The sequence below is a fragment of the Rutidosis leptorrhynchoides genome, chromosome 4 (assembly GCF_046630445.1).
Source record: "Rutidosis leptorrhynchoides isolate AG116_Rl617_1_P2 chromosome 4, CSIRO_AGI_Rlap_v1, whole genome shotgun sequence".
NCBI classification, from domain to species: domain Eukaryota; kingdom Viridiplantae; phylum Streptophyta; class Magnoliopsida; order Asterales; family Asteraceae; genus Rutidosis; species Rutidosis leptorrhynchoides.
The window spans coordinates 617,425,778-617,447,500 of record NC_092336.1 but is presented as its reverse complement, the minus strand read 5'-3'; the positions used below and the strand labels follow the sequence as shown (position 1 = coordinate 617,447,500).

Here is a 21,723-nt window from a genome sequence, read left to right as displayed (position 1 = left end):
TCATCAACGCGGTTTGTGGGACTTGAGTTTGTGAAACTTGTGTTTGATTAGCGTAATTTTGAAACGCGTTTGGTGCGTTGTGAAAGGGTGTAAACGGATTCCATTTACTAGAGTATGGGTTCATGGGATCGTTTAGATTATTTGGATGGTTTGCGGGATAGTTGGAACCACGACGGTTAGAAAAATTCGAATTAATTTGGTTGGGAAAGTTGAAATTTCCTTGATTGCTAGACATTTTTGAAGATTTAATTTGTGAGTGTATAGAATTGTAGAGAAAAGGAGTGAAAGATGTGTGAAAAATGGATGAGAATTGGGGAGTATTTATAGAATATAAATTATATAAATAAATAAATAAAGGAATTCGACCGTTTGCCAACGGTCAAACCCACAACGGCTCGAAATCTCAACGTTGCCCAGGTCACGGTGGCCGACGTTAAACACCTTTAACGGTGGTTTAACGCCGGCGGGGAGTGGTTGCAACCACCGTCCCCACCGTTAAATTGCTTTAACGCCGAAAAAAATGGTGGACTCCTGGTGCTCTAATGATTTCTTTCATTTTAATGTTATTTGGTTTGTAGGGCCAACACGTCGATCTGACAACACAATACTGAACCTGTTGATCGCTAAAAGAAGCTTTGCAATTTGCAAACCCAAATAATAGGCCAACTCCCTTATGGGTTAACTGAAATCTCACTGATAAAGCCCTTTTATTCTTCAACTAAGCTTAAGCATGGTGCAATGGCAATTACATTTGACGGGTTAGGTCATTACGATTGGAAATTCAGAAATTGCAACCCATACTCAAACTGATGTTATACCTTAAAAAATATCAACTGAAATCTCCTTTTTCAAAGTTTTAGACAATAAAAAAAGGTACAAAAATCCTCTCGCAACGCACAAGCATAATTAATTACAAAAATCCTCTCCCAACACGCAAGCACAATTCGTAAGGAATAGCTTGCAATTTGCGAGTTGGTATATGTGTTCAGTGATTTTGAGTGGTATCGGCAAGTCATAATTACCAATCAGTGGCGGATTTAGTGTATTAGGGAGGGGGGGGGGGGGGGGGGGGGGGGGGGGGGGGGCCCGCCCCGGTGGATTTCGAAATTTTATTGCAAATTTTTTCGGTTTTTCGATTTTGCCTCCGGTTTTTTTTTTTTTGCCCCAAACACTTCATATTTTGCCCCAAAATCTCCATATTTTGCCCCAAAACCTTCGTATTTTGCTCAAAAACCTCTAAAGTTTGCCCCAAAAAACTCTATATTTTGCCCCAAAACCTCTATATTTTGTAAAAAAAAAAATCCTCACATTTTAAAAAAAAAATTCGCCCCCAGTGAAAAATTTTCCTGGATCCGCCATTGCCAAGCACATTCGGTATCTGTTCAATAGATTGTTAACCCATTTTGCATTTTATAATTAAAAAAGTACGGAGTTTAATTAAAGTATTATTTAGAAAATGAAATTGTACATGTTTAAATTATTAATTGTATACATTAAATATCGAGTAAAACAACAAATGGTACAACCGGTTATTATAACTTCTTGACTAGAAAATTATCTACAGTTAAACTGTTCAAGAGTTGAATCAAACAACCCCAAAAATAATTAAAAAATAAAATGAAAAAACAACCTAATAATCTACCTATGAGGCCATAAATCTATGGCCATATTCAGATCCTCATATCCCTATAACTCTAATTACCTTGATATTGAAGCATCGTTAACGCAATATAAGCAAGCAGCCCATGTTCATGCAGAAATACCTAATAATCACACAAACTGGTTGACCAAATCTGAGTTTACTTTGGCAAGTATGCAAGCAACTATGGTGTACCATTTAAATTAGGCTTAAACTCACCATGTCATACTTTTTGCAATTACCAAAAAACCAATATGAAAACGTATGCAAATCCCTCCTCCTATTTATATTCTACGGTCAAAAGAGTCCATTCACAACCTCCCTTCATGTTCTTTATCCTCAACCTTCCTTGAAGGATGCAAAAAGTCAATCTGGTTGACTGAATAGCACGAAATAGAGTTCAAAAACATGCTTTATATCACATATAATCTTTTCACTAGTTCTATTATCATATAATCATATCATAACCTTTCCTACTACCCTTACCGGAATTACGTTCGTCGATATGCCGAAGTCGGAGAAGGGCCGGAGGTTCATCATTTCTTCTTTCCTTTTCATTGTGTTTCTATGCACTATAGCTTCCATTAATGAAATCCGATTTGATCATTTATTAAGATTCAGCAAATGTGCACTCTCTTATACATCTTATACTAATAATAGTACATCTTTAGAAGACTCGTCTATACGAATAGAGTCTTCAACAGATGAGATTCGGGTTCTTCTAGGGATTCTAACACTCCCGGACCACTACCAACGCCGCCACTTCCTCCGACTAGTTTACGGGACCCAATCCGTACACAGAGGAAAAGTTGATGTAAAATTTGTTTTCTGCAACCTTACAAAAGAAGACCAGAAGGTTTTAGTGGCGCTCGAGATTATGCGATATGATGACATCATCATCTTGAATTGCACAGAAAATATGAACAAAGGTAAGACCTACACTTATTTCTCGAGCTTGCCAGATATGTTTAATAACGAGTCGAGTGGGTCCTACCCGCCATACCATTATGTCATGAAAGGTGATGACGATGTGTATTTCCGTCTCGATAACTTAGTAGAGTCCTTGAGGCCGTTACCAAGAGACGATTTATATTATGGGTATACGATACCATGTAATCAAATGAATCCTTATGGGCATTACATGGCGGGTATGGGATACTTGATATCGTGGGATACGGTAGAGTGGTTACAGAATTCAGATATCCCGAAGAATCATCTAGAAGGTCCGGAAGATAAAGTTTTTGGAGATTGGTTACACTGGGGTAAACGCGGAAAGAATCGACATAATGCTAAGTGGTCGATGTATAATTATCCGGACCCACCCAATGGATGTACACATGAACTTTGGCCAGATACGGTGGCAGTTCACCTTTTAAAGACGCAAGAGAAGTGGATTCGGACACTACAGTATTTCAATGTTACCCAAGATCTTAAACCTTCGAAACTGTACCATATGTTGTAGGTCACACTATTGGTTACTACTTTATACCTTAACCATTTTTGCTTAATTCTTTTTGAATCATATTGTATACGATAAAGAATCGAATCACAGTTAATTGACAATTCATTTTTTTTTTAAACTAGTTCATCTTCTTACTCTAAGTAGAGTAGCGGTAAGTCCTGAGATAACTTATCAACCCATCCATCATGTACTGATGAACTGTTCAAAACATAATATGTCTTGATAAGTATTAGAAACACAAACATGTCTTGATAAGTATTAGAAACACAAATATGAGAGGGGTTGAGGTGGTAATAAACCATCACCATAATTTTATTATACGCTATTTAACAGCCTTCATCCACAACGACAAAAAATCAACACCTCGAGTGGTTCACATTCAAATAAATATATCACTCTTGACAGTTGACAGCTTCCCTCAAAAACAAGTTCAACATCATGTTACTCATCTATAACCAAAAGTGATCTCAACTTAAAATTGAATTTAAACCTCTTCTATGCAGTATGACCAGTTAAAATCTTAGTACAAAACCCTAATTGAGTAGCAAAAAACTCAAAATGTATGTTAACACACCTACTGTGAAAACGAATTCAATTTAAATAGAGTTTACCTGCATACTATTTGGTAGTTTTGTCAATAGATGATTTAACACTTTCACTCGCTGCAGCAGAGCTTTTTGGCTCTCTTTCTTGACGAAGGATACGAAGTCTCTCTTGAAGAGCTCTAACTCTGTCTTCAGTATTTCGAAGCTTTTTGTATCTATATGCCACCCACAGACCAAATCCACCGTATACAATAAGATACGAACCCCAAACATAAGGGTAAGCTTCTGCATTCTCTTTGGCTTTACGATACTGCTCAAGTATCTTCCTGCCAAATCCACCTGCAGTTAACAGACTAGTGTTTGTTTGTGGGTTATCATTGCCCTTTTCCTGCTGACTTTCACTGCCAGTTTGCTCATTCGCCATGTATTACGTACTAAAATAAACAGCTGCAGAAAATAAGAATAAATAAAAAACAAGTTTCTTATAATTTCCCATTTATACCTTTACTTTTAGTTTGCACGTAAGAAAACACAATGGTGGAACTTAATTATTCAATTAATATTATGATTCAAGTTAGTCATTTGAATCATTTGAGGTTAATGTGCAGATTTTAGACTTTAGATGAACTAGTTATTCATTCAAGATAACCATATGTTTTACATGTTGAAACAATTAGTATATATCTAGATGAACTCCTTACTCATTTAGATGAAATGTTTCATTTAACTCCTACCTACGATACATATAATAATTTTAAAACCCCTATAAACAAATTTCTGGATTTAAGCCATATAACATAAACTGAACAACATAGAACATTGTAAGACGTCATCAAAGAAGCAGAGAAAGTGGTTAAGCATAAAACTATAAATAGCTTACACCGTACATAGTAACTTCATTAAACTAACATACGAAATCTACATTCCATCCTTGTTCTAATTGTCATGGTTAAAAAACTATTAACCAAACACAGTATTTCGTAAAACGTATATACAAAACCAATCAATGATCAACCAACTTTCACATTCATTGTATACATCTTTTATGAGTAAAACAATACCATTAGCTCACTGTATTTTGTAAATCTTCTATTGTATACGTCTTTCTTATATAAAAATCAATTAACCAAACCATTGTATTATACTGAAAACAAAACCATTCGAATCCGGCAATATATAATCTTCTATTTACGAACACCTCAAAATCTAAAAGAAGGGTGGAGATTCTCCTATTCCAATAGAAACCCAAATCAAAACCTGAAAAACTAATTACGCTCACATCTATATTCCAGAAAAGAAAAAAAAAAAAAAAAAAAAAAAAACCCAAATCAAAAAAAATAAAATAAAAGAAGAAAAAGAAACCTACCTATTAATGAAATGTGAGATTGGAGGTTAATGGTGAATCAGTCAAAAATGAAGGTCGGAAGTCTCTTAGTTGTTCAATCAGTTATTTTTTTTATTTTTATTTTTATTTTTTCTGTTTTTGTGAAGAGAAAAGAAGGTAGTTGTGGAAATAGATGGACTGTATGGGGACAAAACCTCTTTTCTACATTAATAAATAATCATTTGGATAAGATACTTCAAAAATTGTCAAAAATAAACAAGGAGAAGTTGCTTACCAATTAATCCCCTCAAGCAGACAAACCCTAATATATGAATGCATCATGAAACACAAACCATGATAATATAAATATAACTTGCTGAATCTAGAATTATTTATCATACTAAATTCTATAAGGGATTTATTAGTGAGAATTTATTTGAGAATCGGGACAACTAAATAAACCTAGAACCCTGATCCCTAAACCCTAAATCCCTAAAACCCTAATTCGCTAAAACCCTAAATCTATACATTTAGTGAGAGATAAGTATTTCAATTAAACGTTAAAAGTTATAGAATTAGATAGATAGAAAACTACCTTGATCAACTGCGAGTTGAAGATCCGAAATAAGGTCGGAGGTGATGGTGGCTGCCTGAGGTACTACAAATGGAATGATAACTGGCTATACCGAGCCAGAGGTAAGGGAAGAGTACATTTTTTAAATGGGCTGATTTTGTAAACAATCAAAACAAATATTCCGTACAGACTAAATAATTTTTATCTGGGCCTAAAAAGTGGGCCCAAAGTAAAGTTTGTCAAAATTCTGTACAGTGGTCAATTTACGGTTGTTTCATATGTATTTCTCTGATATTGTCATTTTTTTTTCTAAAATAACGATTACTACTATCATTAATCAGTATCTCGCTGCAACAATCGTTATACAATAATTCATCCATCGATCTTCGAGGATACATGCGCATGCTTCAGATGTTACGAAGTACAATAATTCTGTACAGTGGTCAGTTTAAGTTGCATCTATAAGTACTAAACACCTATACGCATCTTAAGTTTTGTTAATTCATTGCATAATTTTCACTCATTCGCCAAAATTGAAATCAATCTGCGATCTAAACTTCAAATATCAAATTTATCTACAATTCACCTGACTTGCAATCATATTATGATCAGATCAATTTCAATTTTGGATTCTGTAGTCAATATAAACCGCATATCCAATTAAACCTAGTCTCAAGGTTATACAAACATGTCCTGTTTAGCTTTATCTCTTCAACCTACAAATGGATGCGATATATTACTCCAAACACGTGAGTGGTTTCCTCCGGCACGTGCACTGTTTGCACTTTCCGCTTTCCGTCAGACGCGTCTTGCAATTGCTACAGGAAAGAACCAGAACGCGGATGATGGAGATACTTCATTAGGAGATGATCTGTTAGCCGCTTCAAGCGGACAGCTGATTGTAGGTGTTGAGATCCAATATCGTGTTGTATACAGGCTTGTGAAATCGGTTTACATGTTGGAGATTACGACTGTTGATGATGAATGTGTGAATAATGTGTTTGAATGTATTTGTATTGTTAATCAGGCGGTGAGTGTGGTCGTTACGGCTTATGTGGCGTTGGATATTGTTTTAAGAGGTGTTAGTAATATCAGGCTAGCTGATATGCTTTCGTCTTTGCACGGCGATAGCATTGCGAAAATGGTGCATTCTGCTTTAAGTACCAGGCCCCACCTATCAAACAGGAAGAGTCAACACAAGAAGATGATCAGACATAGGAGCTTTGGCGGAAGATAGAGATACCCTCTTCCGCCCCACCTGGATTTAACGGAAAAAACAACAACAAAATCCAATACCACATAAGTAGTGTATGAGTGAGGTGAGATGTAAACAATCTTTCTCCTATCCGAGAATAAAAACAAGTCATTTCTCCACCCAGAGTGAAAACACTCTCAAAAGTAGAGAAAGTCGTCCCTCTCTCTATTCGACGGATAGAGAGATTGCTTCCGAGTTGACATCCGACCAATAAGTAAGGAAAAAATTTTTAAAAAAATTAATAATAAAATTGAGACGCCATGAAAATGATAAAATCAAATTTCCATGAGTTTTAAATCCTGCCAGAAATTTAATTTAGCTCTAAGAGTCAGTGATATTGCGCAAAATGAACACATATTTAAACGCAATATCTCTCCTAAATAATAGATTTTTTATATGTATTTGTATTATATTTATATTGTAATTGTACAAATAAATAAAAGTGAAGACGGAGTTCCAAAATGGGAAATTAATCAAAAAGACAGTGAAAACGCTCAAGTTCAAGTGATACTCCAAAGATGTACAAGACCTTAATGCTCAAGAAAAAAAAAAGTACAAGTTAACATGCCAGAAATACAAGGATTTGAAGCTGTTAAACAAGACCCAGCAAGTGTACAAGAGAACATGCGAAATGTACAAGCAATTCTGCACAATGAATACTTTGCATATATAATTAAAAATGGGGCGGCCACTTTGAAGATATTGATAATATTTAAGTCAATTATCTACAACCATGGGTCAGATTTTATGCTTTTGATAAATAAACAATGGAAAAGGAGATAGCAAAATCAGATTTTGAGGAAATAAGTGGGTTGCTTGATCGACCAAAAGAATATGGGAAGTATTTTAATCAAGTAACATGCTTGGAATTTAAATATATTAATACACGAAAGTTTAGTCTCTGTCTGCCAGAATTAGAGGGCTGCTACTTTTCTTTTTAAACAATGCAAAAGAAATAAAAAAAATTGGAATGTGGGGTGCTAGGTGATCGACATAGGGAGTATATTAAGAGAAGACACACAATTTGGAAGACAAGTGTGTCAAGAGTTAAAGTAAAAAGAGAATCTCACATTCTCGTGACACACATCGACATTCACATACACATATTCTATTTCTATTTTTAATCCCCAAGTTTCAGTTTATGTACTATAATATAAATTTGTACGGGTGTTTGAAGTTTTCTACCGCGTTGAATTAATGGAAGCTAAGAACTTTTGTGTAAGTTTTATTTACTCTTTTATTATGTATTCTAACTAATTTATTATTATGCTTATTTAACCCAAGTAGTTATGATGTTTGACTAAAAATAGAAAATGAGTTAATTTAATTTGTACAACGATTAATATTTAGATAAAGAACGACCTTAAGAAATATTGGGATTTTAACTATTAATGGGTATGGTAAAATAATTAAGTGACAACTTGTTAAATTACCACTATTTATAATTTACTATATGTATAAATAATCACATCGTTGACCGGACACGGAAGATGGGTTATTTATATATATGATAAATTATTCATTGAAACGGACACGTGAATGGATTAATGGTTAAAAGACTAGTTAAAATTAAGGTGGGTTACATTCAGTGACAACTGGTGTAATTATTGACATACGTGACAACCGCGTCAAACCATCTAAATAGTAATTAGTTAGAATATTTGACTGTGGTTACAAGATAGAATGACGAGGACACCCGCATTTGATGCTTGTAATTATAGGACTGCGCTGGACAACTCCAGGTGGACATATTAAATATTCTATGGGTGCAAAGAAAATTAACCCAGGGTAAAAAAGTAAAAAAAGTAAAAGTCAAACATCGTAACTACGGAAGTTAAATAAGCATAATACTCTTTTATTGTATTTTCATCTCGTTTAGTTAAAGTAATATTTATTTGCCGCAGTAATTTTTATTTACTTCATTGCTATAATCTAGTTTAAATTTATTATCTTGTTGTTTAAATTAAGAAGAAAAGCTAAAAAGACAAACCGATCGTTAAACGGTAAATCCTCCGAAGTTACTAAAATTACTATATATTACTAAATCTAACTTAGTTGCTTAATTTACCTAGATAACCTAGTAAAGCACCCAATAAAAGTGTCCATGGATTGACCTCCCGGACTTTACCTTAGCTATATTACTATACGATAGGTGTACTTGCCTATTGTGTTTTAGTTTAATTTAGGTAATTTTCTGTAGTAAATAATATAAAACTGATAACCGTTTCATACACCCTAGTAAACACACCAAGTTTTTGGCGCCGCTGTCCGGGGACACTTTTTGTGTCAACTAGGGTATCTAGAATTTAATTTGTAAATATATAAAAGACTTAGATAATTTTAGTACAAATTTAACATAAAAAAAAAAAATATATATATATATATATATATATATATATATATATATATATATATATATATATATATATATATATATATATATATATATATATATATATATATATATATATATATATATATATATATATATATATATATATATATATATAAATCTGTGTTGGAACTAGCTCTTTGGAAGTAATTGATGTCCATGGAATATGTTGACTTGTGACTAGCTCCTCATGTGACTTGGTATAAAAAAAATTGATTTTTTTTCCTTCTCTCATTCTAAAAAAAAAAAAGTTAGATAAGATAAAAGTAGTAAAAAAAAATTTAAAATAGAAAACTAGAATAAATATAAAATCAACTTAGATTTTTTTTTTAAGTGTAGTGTTTTTATTTTCATCTTTATTAGTTTTTATAGATTTAGTATAAGTTTAATTTTTAGTCTAATAGTTACTTAGATAATTAAATTTGTACGTGGATTTTAGATAACTAAGTTAGTTGTAATTAGTGATTAAAATTTAAAATCTTGAAAAAAAAATTAGTATTTGGGCCGAACCAGTTTGAACCTGTAATTTCAGAATTTACACATGCAATTTCGGATTTCAACAGGCAATTTCAGATTTTAAAAACGCAATTTCAGATTTTCAACACGCAATTTCGGTTTTGAACACGCAATTTCGGATTTTACACATGCAATTTCGGTTCTGAACACGCAATTTCGGTTTTGAACATGCAATTCCAAATTTAAAAAAAAATTAAAAAAAAAATTTTTAAAAATTTATTTTTAAGATTTTGTCTAAAAAATTAAAAAGTGTTTTTAATTTAAGTTTTATTACCTTTAGATTTTTAGACTTTAGTCGCAACTTTTGGTTGTAAGTTTGTAGACGCTAAGCTTTTGACGTAAAACTTTATTTTGTAAGTTTATTTTATTTTTCGACGATTATTTTTTGACCTCTTATTTTTCGACGCGCTTTTTCTATTTTTCATTTCTACTCTAGTTTTTAGGACATAGAATTCTCTTTATTTTCTTTATATTTCGACGAAAAATTATCTTAAGCGATTAAATTGATAGACATTCAAAATTTTCTGGTTCGTAGTAATAGTTGGATTTGTTAGTAGCGAGTTGTGAATTTCCGATTTAAAGGGTCCTGGCTACCTGCTGCATCTATTGGCTATTCAAAACGTGGGCAAAATCAGAAAAGTCTATTAATTTGATAACTTTAATAATTTTTATCTTTATAACTAATAGGATATTCACTGAATGCACCGAGCAAAACGTTCACCACCTTTCATACGTTCACCTCCTGTAACTCGATCAAGACATCTAGCCAATATTGTCGCCGTTGATTTTTCTTTAGAATCATCATCTAGTCGAACGAGTACTCCAATTCAAATTTCCGATAATCCATTTTTTGAACCCGACCTCACAATTGAGAACCCGGAGGATATTCAAGGACAATTCAGAGATCCTGAACCACTAATTATTCCTCTTGAACCACCAATCATTCAACCAGAGGTTGTCGAGGAAGAAACCATTAAATCAGAATCCTCTAGTGATTCAGATTCAACAAATTCAATCATGGAAAATCAGGAACCTCTAAGTATGGAAGATCGAATGAGAGCCACACACACTGGCCAAGGTCACGCCATTACTCAACCAGATATTAATGCGCCAGATTATGAAATCAAAGGACAAATCCTACACATGGTAACTAATCAATGCCAATTTAGTGGTACGCCAAAAGAAGATCCAAACGAACATCTTCAAACCTTTAATAGGATTTGTACTCTATTTAAAATCAGAGAAGTTGAGGATGAACAGATCTATCTCATGTTGTTTCCCTGGACTTTAAAGGGAGAAGCTAAAAATTGGTTAGAATCGTTACCCGAAGGGGCGATTGATACATGGGATGTTTTAGTTGAGAAATTTCTTAAACAATTCTTTCCGGCATCTAAAGCCGTGAGACTTCAAGGAGAAATTGTTACGTTCGCGCAAAAGCCAAATGAAACATTATATGAGGCGTGGACAAGATTCAGAAAGTTGTTGAGAGGATGTCCTCAACACGGCTTAGACACTTATCAAATAGTGCAAATATTCTACCAAGAATGCGATGTTGCTACAAGAAAAGACATCGACACAGCAGCTGGTGGTTCCATTATGAAGAAAACCGCAACTGAAGCTCACAAAATTATTGATAACACAGCCTCCCACTCACATGAATGGCATCAAGAAAAAGATATTTTTCGTTCATCTAAAGCGGCTAGAGCCGATTCTAGCTATAATCTCGATTCTATTTCCGCAAAGATAGATGCTTTCGAGAGACGAATGGAAAAGATGACTAAAGATATTCATGCAATACGAATAAGTTGTGAGCAGTGTGGGGGACCACATTTGACAAAAGATTGTTTCGGTGTTGAGCAAACGATGGAACAACGTGAGAATGTTTCCTACATGAACCAAAGGCCGGGAAATAATTATCAAAATAATTATCAACCGCTAAGGAATAATTTCAACCGACCTTACAACACCCCATACAATCCAAATGGGCCCAACAATAACTCGTATAACCAACAAGGTCCTAGTAATCAGCAAAGACTTGGTTTTCTTAATAAGCCACCACAAACCGACGAGAAAAAGCCAAACCTGGAGGAAATGATGACAAAGCTCATGGAATCCCAAGCACAGTTTGATGCATCTCAAAAACAAACTAATGAACAAAACTCGCAATCATTCAGACACCAACAAGCTTCTATCCAAAACTTGGAACAAGAAGTAAGTAACCTAGCAAGGTTAATTGGTGAAAGAAAGCCAGGGACTTTACCGAGCAACACAAATACCAACCCTCGAAATGAAGCAGCCAAAGCAATTACCACCCGAAGTGGTTTGACGCTTACGCCACCTGTTATACTAGTCATTTCAGATTATCCTGTTCCATCACCACAACCAGAACCAGAGAAGGCGACTGAACCAGTAATTGAGAAAGCTAATGAACAACAAGCTGAAATCCCAGAAGGTTCAGTACGACCTAAACCATACGTTAAACCATATCAACCACCACTTCCTTACCCGAGCAAACAAAGAAAAGAAAGACTCGAAGCCGAACAGTCAAAGTTTCTTGATATGTTCAAACAAATAAACGTCACTCTTCCTTTCATCGATGTAATTTCAGGAATGCCAAGATATGCGAAGTTTTTGAAAGACCTGATCACAAACAGAAAGAAAATGGAAGAACTTTCAGCTGTCATAATGAATGATGCATGTTCCGCAGTATTATTGAACAAGATACCCGAAAAACTCTCCGACCCCGGAAGTTTCACAATTCCATGTTTAATGGGTAGTCTTTATTCAATAAGAGCATTAGCAGACTTAGGTGCTAGTATTAACTTAATACCTTATTCATTATACGTTAAACTAGGCCTTGAAGAGTTAAAACCAACACGAATGAGCATACAACTAGCTGATCGATCAATCAAATATCCTAGAGGGATAATGGAGAATATGCTAGTTAAAGTTGGTACTTTAGTATTCCCAGCAGATTTTGTGATTCTGGATATGGAAGAAGATTCTCGAGTTCCTCTTATCTTAGGAAGACCATTCTTAAATACGGCTAGAGCAATAATAGACGTGTTTGGTAAGAAATTGACCCTAAGTATAGATGACGAGAGTGTGACCTTTTCTGTTGATAAGGCCATGCAACAACCTCAATCTGCAGATGACGCGTGCTATTATATGCAAACTATAGATGAACATCAAGAATTGTTACAAGAATTTCCAGAATTACAAGGAACGGTCGAATGTTCTTTAGGAGAAGGAACAGAACCAATTGATGAAGCTGAATTATTAGCTACACTCATGGCTAATGAATACGAACCAACAACAGAAGAACTTCAAGTTCTGAAAGAGGAAGACAGATACAGGTACAAATCATCGATTGAAGAACCACCAACATTGGAATTAAAGCCACTTCCAAACCATTTGGAATACGCATATTTGCATGGTGAATCTCAATTGCCTGTAATCATCTCATCCTCCCTTTCTGAAAACGAAAAATCTCAATTGATTTTCGTGTTAAAATCCCACAAACCAGCTATTGCATGGAAGATCCAAGATATCAAGGGTATAAGTCCTTCATATTGTACACACAAAATTCTCATGGAAGATGATTTCAAACCTTGTATGCAACGTCAACGAAGACTAAACCCTAACATGCAAGATGTGGTAAAGAAAGAGATAATTAAACTACTTGATGCAGGTTTAATTTATCTCATCTCTGATAGTCCATGGGTAAGCCCGGTGTAATGCGTACCTAAGAAAGGTGGCATTACCGTGATCACAAATGAAAAAGATGAGCTTATTCCTACACGGACTGTAACTGGATGGCGTGTTTGCATTGATTATAGAAAATTAAATGACGCCACTAGAAAAGATCATTTTCCCTTACCTTTCATCGATCAAATGTTGGAAAGGTTAGCAGGAAACAGTTACTATTGTTTCCTTGATGGTTTTTCAGGGTACTTTCAAATCCCAATCGCACCCGAAGACCAAGAGAAAACCACCTTCACATGCCCATATGGCACTTTTGCGTACAAACGCATGTCATTCGGACTTTGCAATGCCGCTGCAACCTTTCAAAGGTGCATGATGGCAATTTTCCATGATATGATAGAAGAATGCATGGAAGTTTTCATGAATGACTTTTCAGTCTTCGGTGACTCTTTTGAGTCGTGTCTTTCAAATCTTGAACGAATGCTTATTAGATGCGAGAAATCAAATCTAGTGCTTAACTGGGAGAAATGCCATTACATGGTTAAAGAAGGCATCGTTCTAGGTCATAAAATCTCAAGTGAAGGAATTGAAGTGGATAAAGCAAAAGTTGATGTAATTGCTAAACTTCCACATCCTACCAATGTCAAAGGAGTTAGGAGTTTTCTAGGGCATGCCGATTTTTACCGACGATTCATTAAAGATTTTTCTAAAATTGCCACTCCAATGAACAAACTTCTCAAAAAAGATAATCCATTTGTCTTCTCGGACGAATGTATTAAATCTTTCAACATTCTCAAAGAAAAGCTCACCAATGCGCCAATCATGATAGCTCCAAACTGGGCCCTTCCATTTGAGCTCATGTGTGATGCAAGTGATTTTGCAATAGGAGCCATTTTAGGTCAAATAATAGAAAAACGATTTAAACCCATTTACTATGCTAGTAAGACTTTACAAGGAGCACAAATGAACTACACAACCACTGAAAAGGAACTCCTTACTATAGTCTTTGCTTTTGATAAATTCTGATCATATCTTGTTCTAGCAAAAACGGTTGTCTATACCGATCATTCTGCTTTTAAGTACTTGTTTTCAAAATAAGATGCTAAACCACGTTTAATTCGTTGGATCTTGCTCCTGCAAGAGTTTGACATCGAAATTCGAGATAAAAAGGGAGCAGAAAATCTTGCCGCCGATCATCTTTCACGCCTTGAGAACCCTGAGCTAGAAACTCTCGATGAATCTGCGATACAAGATGACTTTCCTGACGAACATCTCATGAAGATCGAGAGTGATGAACCACCATGGTTCGCACCAATCGCAAACTATTTGGCATGTGGATTTCTTGAAAAGGGTATGTCGTACCAAAAACGAAAGAAATTCGTTAGTGATATAAAACACTATTTTTGGGAAGATCCACATTTGTTTAAAAGTTGTCCCGATGAAATAATCCGCCGATGCGTATTCGGAAATGAAGCTAGACAAATCTTACTCCATTGTCACACAGGACCTACAGGAGGGCATTACGGACCTCAACTCACGGGAAGAAAGGTCTACGAGGCTGGATTCTATTGGCCTTCTATTTTCAAGGATGCCCATCTTCTCTGTAATGTGACAACCTGGAAATTTCCAACCAAATTTAAACTTTATCTTTATATTATTCCGACACGATAAGCAAAGTTTGTTAAGTTAAATCTCAAGAATTTTAAATTGTGTTCATACATTCATTATAACCTCGGCCAAATTTCAACGATTCACGAACCGTTTTATATAAATAAATATGTATATATATGTATATATATATATATATATATATATATATATATATATATATATATATATTATAACTTGAGAATATTAATAAAGTATTAAATGTATAATACTTTATATGAATGTATTTGTTTCAATATGTTTATCGATGGAATTAGAAGATAATATCAAATGATTGATTTATTATATACATTGTGATATGATTACGGGTCTATGTTATGAGGTCCACTGTGATTTAAGAAATCTATTCTTTTTAACAACATTCAAAAAATGGTAAAGTGATTTATAAGTAAGAACGTGGAGTGTAAATAACTTAGATGTTGGATATCGACAAGTTAAGTAACTCGACATTTTTCATTAAGATGATTTCATACGTTTATTTAACCTTTGAACTTTATCGCATGCTTCACCAATAGACTGTAATTTAAAAACTTGAAACCTATTATGAATATATATGATTCTACTTTTCTAAAACGTTTTATGATATAACGATTTCCATTATTTTAACCTTTAAACAAAATGATTCTTAAATATATTTAGTTTTGGAAAATAAAATTATCATATTTATTTGATTTAGTTTCAAACGTACAAAAACGTTTTCAGTTTAAAAAGAACATTATTATTAAAACATATATAACTTTTATAAATATCTAGAACCACTTTTGACAACTCATTACTTAACCAGTATGATAAAGATAACGATATTTATACTAAATATATATAACAATTTAAATTCATATTATATATATTTATACGCGTATTATACGTACATAGTTTTATACTTTTACTATACTTAAACTTTACCTTTACTTTATTTTTACTTTACTTTAACTTTAATAATTCACTTTAATAATTCATACTTTAATAATTCACTTTAAAAAATTATACTTTAATAATTCACTTTAATAATTCACTTTAATAATTCATACTTTAATAATTCACTTTAATAATTCATACTTTAATAATTCACTTTAATAATTCAAAAATCTATTATAAATAGAATTCAATAGGTTTCATTATTTTATAGAAACATGAAAATATTTTTCTCTAAACTCTCTCAATCGATTTACATATATATTTACTCCGTATTATTTCAAGATATTATTAGTATACATAAAATATTACGACAGAGTGCTGTCCGAGTGATTTCGAAATTGTTTTTCGAGCGGGATAGAGCTAAGGAAATTATGGGTTATAGCTATGGAGGTTATGGGTATGGTTCGGGAGTATTGCTCGTGAGTCAAACTAGTGTTTATCGTCTTCGTTGCATCTACGTACTTTTCCTGCAATATTGAATCTCAATATTGATACGTGAGCACTCATAACTTAACTTTTATAAATTATTAGTGTATCCCTGACTAGTGCTCGAGTATATAGGATTATGCATGCTTATACGTTCGTTATTGTCATTAGATAGGTTATGTCGAATCTTGAATTAAATACATATGCTATTAAGATAAGGTATATGATATGCATGTCATTGGAAAGCTAGCGAAAAATTGAGAACTTTTCATTTAGATATCGAATGGTTTCGATGAACGGTTTAGAAGTTAAAGTCAATTGAATTTTTGTATTATTATTAAAAATGATTATTATTATCGTCGTTATTATCGTCGTTATAATCTAATTATTATAATAATTATTATTATTATTGTAGCGACCCCGACAAATCGTCAAGTGACGGCGTCGGCTACGTGGGTCCCATTACCTGATTATAAGTCTTTAAGATAACGTTTGACCAAAATATGTCGCCTTCATTTCAAAATAAAGATTGTTTCAAAGTTTACAAGAATTGTTCAACCAAAAGTTAAGTTACAACGTTATAAGTACGATTGAAATCTAGGCGACACGGTTTAAAGTAAAGTCAAAAGACGCTCCATGAAAAGCATGTATACTCGACATCCAATGCAAGTATCAAATAATGAGCGGAAGCATGTATCACATATCGTGCAAGACCTGAGAAAAACATAGAAATCTGTCAACGAAAAACGTTGGTGAAATCATAGGTTTAGTAAGTAAATTGTATTGAACCACAAGGTTCTTTAAGAATTGCTCAACCAGAATCATTCACATTCCAAAATAGTATTTGTATCACGAGCACCCAATTATCAAGGCTTAACCGAATCTTCCCTCTGAATTTTGAATTTAGTGTTAGAACTTACACTATACATTGTTGAAATTATATTTCATTCACTAACGGTAGCGAACCGTCTGAATGAGGGTTTGTTAAACCCGTATGGCCACACAACATAATTACACGCTTACACTTACACCCTGCAAGTGGAACTAATGATAATTGGATTGAGGACTTTTGTTCAAACTCGTATGCATCTTTGTATTCGTATTTGTTCACAATGTAAAAGCATGAAAAGTAAATAAGTATGAAATGTATGTGTTTCTCAGCCCACGATGTAAAGAATAAAAGTGATTGAAAAAGTGGGACTATGATCTCACCTTGAGTGCAAGAGTTAATAAATTACTTCACAAAGTAACGTATGCATGAAAGTTGCTTAGCCTTGACCTAAACAAGTAAGTTGTATCAATTAACCGGTTACGACACAAGGTCGGGTGAAATGTGTTCAATTAGTCCTATGGCTCGTTACGACTCGATTAAGTATAGCATGTGAATCACGTTGTCAAGTTTCATACAAGAAACAAGTATAAAAGCATGTTAGAACGATTGCATAAAAGTTTGGTTAAGTTTGACTAAAAGTCAAACTTGGTCAAAGTCAACGAAAAGTCAACGCGTTCGGGTCGGGTCCCGAACTATTTTTCTATGCTAAATATTCATATACAAGTATATTAAAACAAGTTTCATGTGAATCGGAGGTCGGTAGCTAGTCAAACATTTCGCGTGAAATGTGACAAAGTGAGCAGAATCTGGCCAGGCCAATCCGCGCGCCGCGCGGGGATGGGGCGCGCCGCGCCACCATCTGGGCAGAGATTTCTGGTCAGTTTTCAAAGTATGCACGAACCAAACATCAAACATTCACCATTTATGATCCGCAAACAACCAAAACATGTATCTTATATCCTTGGAAAGGTATTTTGACGAGCAATACAACTAACCACATATCATCAAACAAAAACATCAATTACAATAACCGAAAACTCGTCAATTGATCAAGAAAGGTTTATTTTCAAAGTTTCAAGTTCGTAAAACGTATTTTATGATTCGGGAATCCAATTTACACATACGATATGCCGTTTCGAAGGTAATGAAGCATACATTACTACTAAACACTAACAATTAACATTTCATGGCATTCAAGCATCAAAAGTTCATGTCAAGAACTATCAAACCCTAGTCAAACATCACAAAATCATTAATCGGGTTTTTGAAGTTTTCTTAATCAACCTACGCATCAAAACGAAGCTAGTGATACTAGTAACACAATTAAAACATGAACTTTAACAATCAAACAACATTTAATCTTCCAAAATGCAAGATTAAGCAAACCCATTTCAAAGTTCATATTAGTTACTCCAAATCGACAAATCGAGCAAACAAAACATATATTCATGTTATACACGAGCCATAGACACTAACTAACACAATTTCAAGTATATAAAACGAATTTAGAGAAATTTAGTGATTTTAGAAAGTTACCCAAAATGGATGAAATTGGTACCAAATCGAAGAGGATGATGAGAGGATCACGAATATGTTGTCGGATTTGTTGTGAGCTTCCAAGATTGAATTTAGATGATGAATGATTGAATTGGGTGTTTGTGTGTGTGTTCTTGCTAGAGAGAAAGAGAGAGAGATGGAGGGATTGAATGGTGGTGATTGGGGTGGACTAGTTGACCTAGTCAACTAGTTTGCCCCGTGTCAATTTTAGTCCCTCGAGTTTAGAAGCGGGTGCGGAAAATACCTAAACGGAATATTTTAAAACGCGTATTAAAATCCGATAACGAGAATATTTAGAATGTTAGCTAACGGAGTTTACGAATCTAGATACGAGGAATATTATCAAAAAAGAAAAAGACGGCGTTAAAAAAATAATTTTAACAGAAAAAAATGCGGGATGTTACATTATCCACACCTCAAAAGAAATTTCGTCCCGAAATTTAGTTGGAAGTAGTAGTCGATATCTCTTACTCGAGACTTAGAGTAGTAACTCTACGAATGAGTGAAGGTACTTTCTTGGACATTCCACGAATCCGGATAGTCGGGGTGTTACGTTGTATTGAGGTTCGATTTCACGATCCATGATTTCAACCAGTTTTTCCATGAAGAGGAGTTTGTCATCAATAGTTGGTGCATCTAAAAGGATTGCACATTCCTGTTCCGCATGACACGTTTCTAAGTTTGTTACACGAAATGTAGGATAAATGGAAACTTAATTGAGTCGGAAGTTCTAAACGGTAGGAAGCGGTTCTAATACGCCCCAAGGTTTCAAAAGGTTCAATATTGCGGTTATAACCTTCCTCGATTTCCCAAAATGGATTACACCTTTCCAAGGTGCGGGTTCTCAATATTACTCGATTACACACTGGGATTTGTGAGGTTTTCATCTAAGTTTGGTATAACTCTTCTGGCGACCATGGGTTGTCTCTAGCCCGCCTCGGACTTGAACGATCTCAATTGTTGTTTCTTGATGGAGTTCAGATTTGGCGATTTGCTTGCCGCATGCTTTGGTTAAATGAACAGGGGTATGACATTTGCGGTCATATAGGGTTTCGGAAGTGCTGCGTTAATATACGAGTGATAGCTGTCGTAGTAAGGGGAACTACTAAAGGTGACAATACCAGTCTGTAACATGTCTTTCCAAGATTGAATCGTACGTTTGCTCGGTTCGTCGGTTGTGGGAGATACGCGGTACATATGTCTAAGCGGGTTCCCAAGGTCTCTTGCAACGCTAGAGGTGAAACGAGTATTTCAATACAGGATAAATGACGAAGATACACCGTGTTGGAATAGAATTTCTTAAGATATGTTTGAACAAGTCAGTTAGGGTTCGAAAAATGTTCGTTAGGACTATTCACCCTCGTGGCGAATACTAATGTAATATGAGGAGTTTCTCTATCCATGGAGAAATGTTACAAGGAGTTTCCTTAACGGAAATGCGAGCGATGAGGATAGGAGTGAAATGAGGACTTTGAATAGGATGAGCTTACATCTCGAGGTTGCCATAACGTGCCTCTAGTTGTAAAAAAAAAAATGAAGCCTGAAAGAGAAACGAGATAGTACACGTAATTGTATAGTTCGGGGTTGAATAATGGTTGGACGATTATCAGCAATGCAAGGGCGTTAAGTCAAAGAAGAGTGAAGTATCGTTGGATTGTGTGCTATCTTAAATTCCAGTAATATCAGACGGTGACGGTGAAATAACAGAGGTATGTAGTGTGGTACGTGATGACGAGAAGATTGATCGGATCCACAATTTAGTATTCGAATTCTTCGTGTAAAATAACGAATTTTAGTTATGTTGATTTTTGAGTCGAGAGAGTATGTCTTTCGGCGTCCAAGTAGAAATATTTCCATATTTGAGTCCCACCTGGTGCTATACGAATTAAGCTAGCAAGGTTGGTGTGAATAATCACGTTCAAGATTCGGGCACGTAAAGGTTTAGATTTCTACCTTAATGAGTTATCGAGGGTAAAGAACGGGCATCACGAGAAAAAGTCGAAAATGAATCTGCGGTAAGTCTGAGTCATGAGAGTTTCCTGATTACATGTGGCTTGATTTGGAGATTGATTGTAATGCCTCGACCATTAACATCATGGTCTAGAAAATTGGACTTCGTTCAACAGAAATTCTCACTCGGAGAATTTGGTATAAAGTTGCTCTTTTCTCAAAAGTTCGAGCGTAAGATGGTGATGTTGTTCGTTTTCCTTCTTTACTTAAATAAGTTAAGACGTCATCTATAAATACGATAACAGATTTGTCTAGATAAGTTTGCATACGTGGTTTAGGAGGTTTATGGATACGGACGAGCCTTGGATAAATCGAATGGTACTAAGAGAGATTTACAACTAACGTTGCGAGTTCGGAAAAGACTCAGGAGACATCGTCTCCCTTAACCCCCAATTGATGATAACCGGAACGGAGGTCGATTTGGAACCTACGGGATTCGTGCAAATAATCATGAGGTAATGGATACGAGGGAGAGGGTATCGGTTTCCAACCGAAAATTACTCAGTTCACAACAATCTATACAAGATGATGAGGCCACATTCACATTCACATTCAAGTGGGATTGAGGAATTTTTTTTTTTTTTTTTTTTTTTTTTTAACGAATAGGTTTCGAGCTCCCTAGTTCTATAGGTGTCAAGTCAAAAGTCTTAACGTATATCCTCCAATAAAATTTATAGGCACACAATATTTTCCGTTGGTCACTTAAATCGTCTAAGTAATATCTAGGGGAAAAAAAAGTGGAATGTAAAGAGCACGAGTCAAAGACTTGGTTAATAAACATCTAGCGGTAATCGAATCGAATAAGTATGAAATATACTGGTTGTTTTGAAGAAACGTACCCGTGACTAGTCCATCGTCGTCTCGGGCATCCTAGGTGTCGATGTTGAAAGTTCAACGGCGTGC

At 34.6% G+C, this 21,723-nt stretch overlaps 2 protein-coding genes and 1 non-coding gene across 3 annotated transcripts; 1 reads left to right on the top strand and 2 right to left on the bottom strand.

The window, feature by feature from the left end:
* The first annotated feature begins 2,089 nt into the window (after window positions 1-2,089).
* LOC139843054 (beta-1,3-galactosyltransferase pvg3-like) lies at window positions 2,090-3,101 on the top strand. Its single transcript, XM_071833137.1, has one exon. The coding sequence runs from the start codon at window positions 2,145-2,147 to the stop codon at window positions 3,099-3,101; it is 957 nt and encodes a 318-aa protein (XP_071689238.1). The 5' UTR covers window positions 2,090-2,144.
* A 411-nt stretch (window positions 3,102-3,512) lies between these two features.
* On the bottom strand, window positions 3,513-4,070 carry LOC139843053 (uncharacterized). Its single transcript, XM_071833136.1, has one exon. It carries the CDS (start codon window positions 4,068-4,070, stop codon window positions 3,720-3,722), a length of 351 nt encoding a protein of 116 aa, XP_071689237.1. The 3' UTR covers window positions 3,513-3,719.
* Window positions 4,071-11,108: 7,038 nt separating this feature from the next.
* Window positions 11,109-11,215, bottom strand: LOC139845998 (small nucleolar RNA R71). The gene has a single exon (XR_011758747.1). It is a non-coding gene; the product is annotated as a small nucleolar RNA R71 (small nucleolar RNA).
* Between the last annotated feature and the right edge of the window lie 10,508 nt (window positions 11,216-21,723).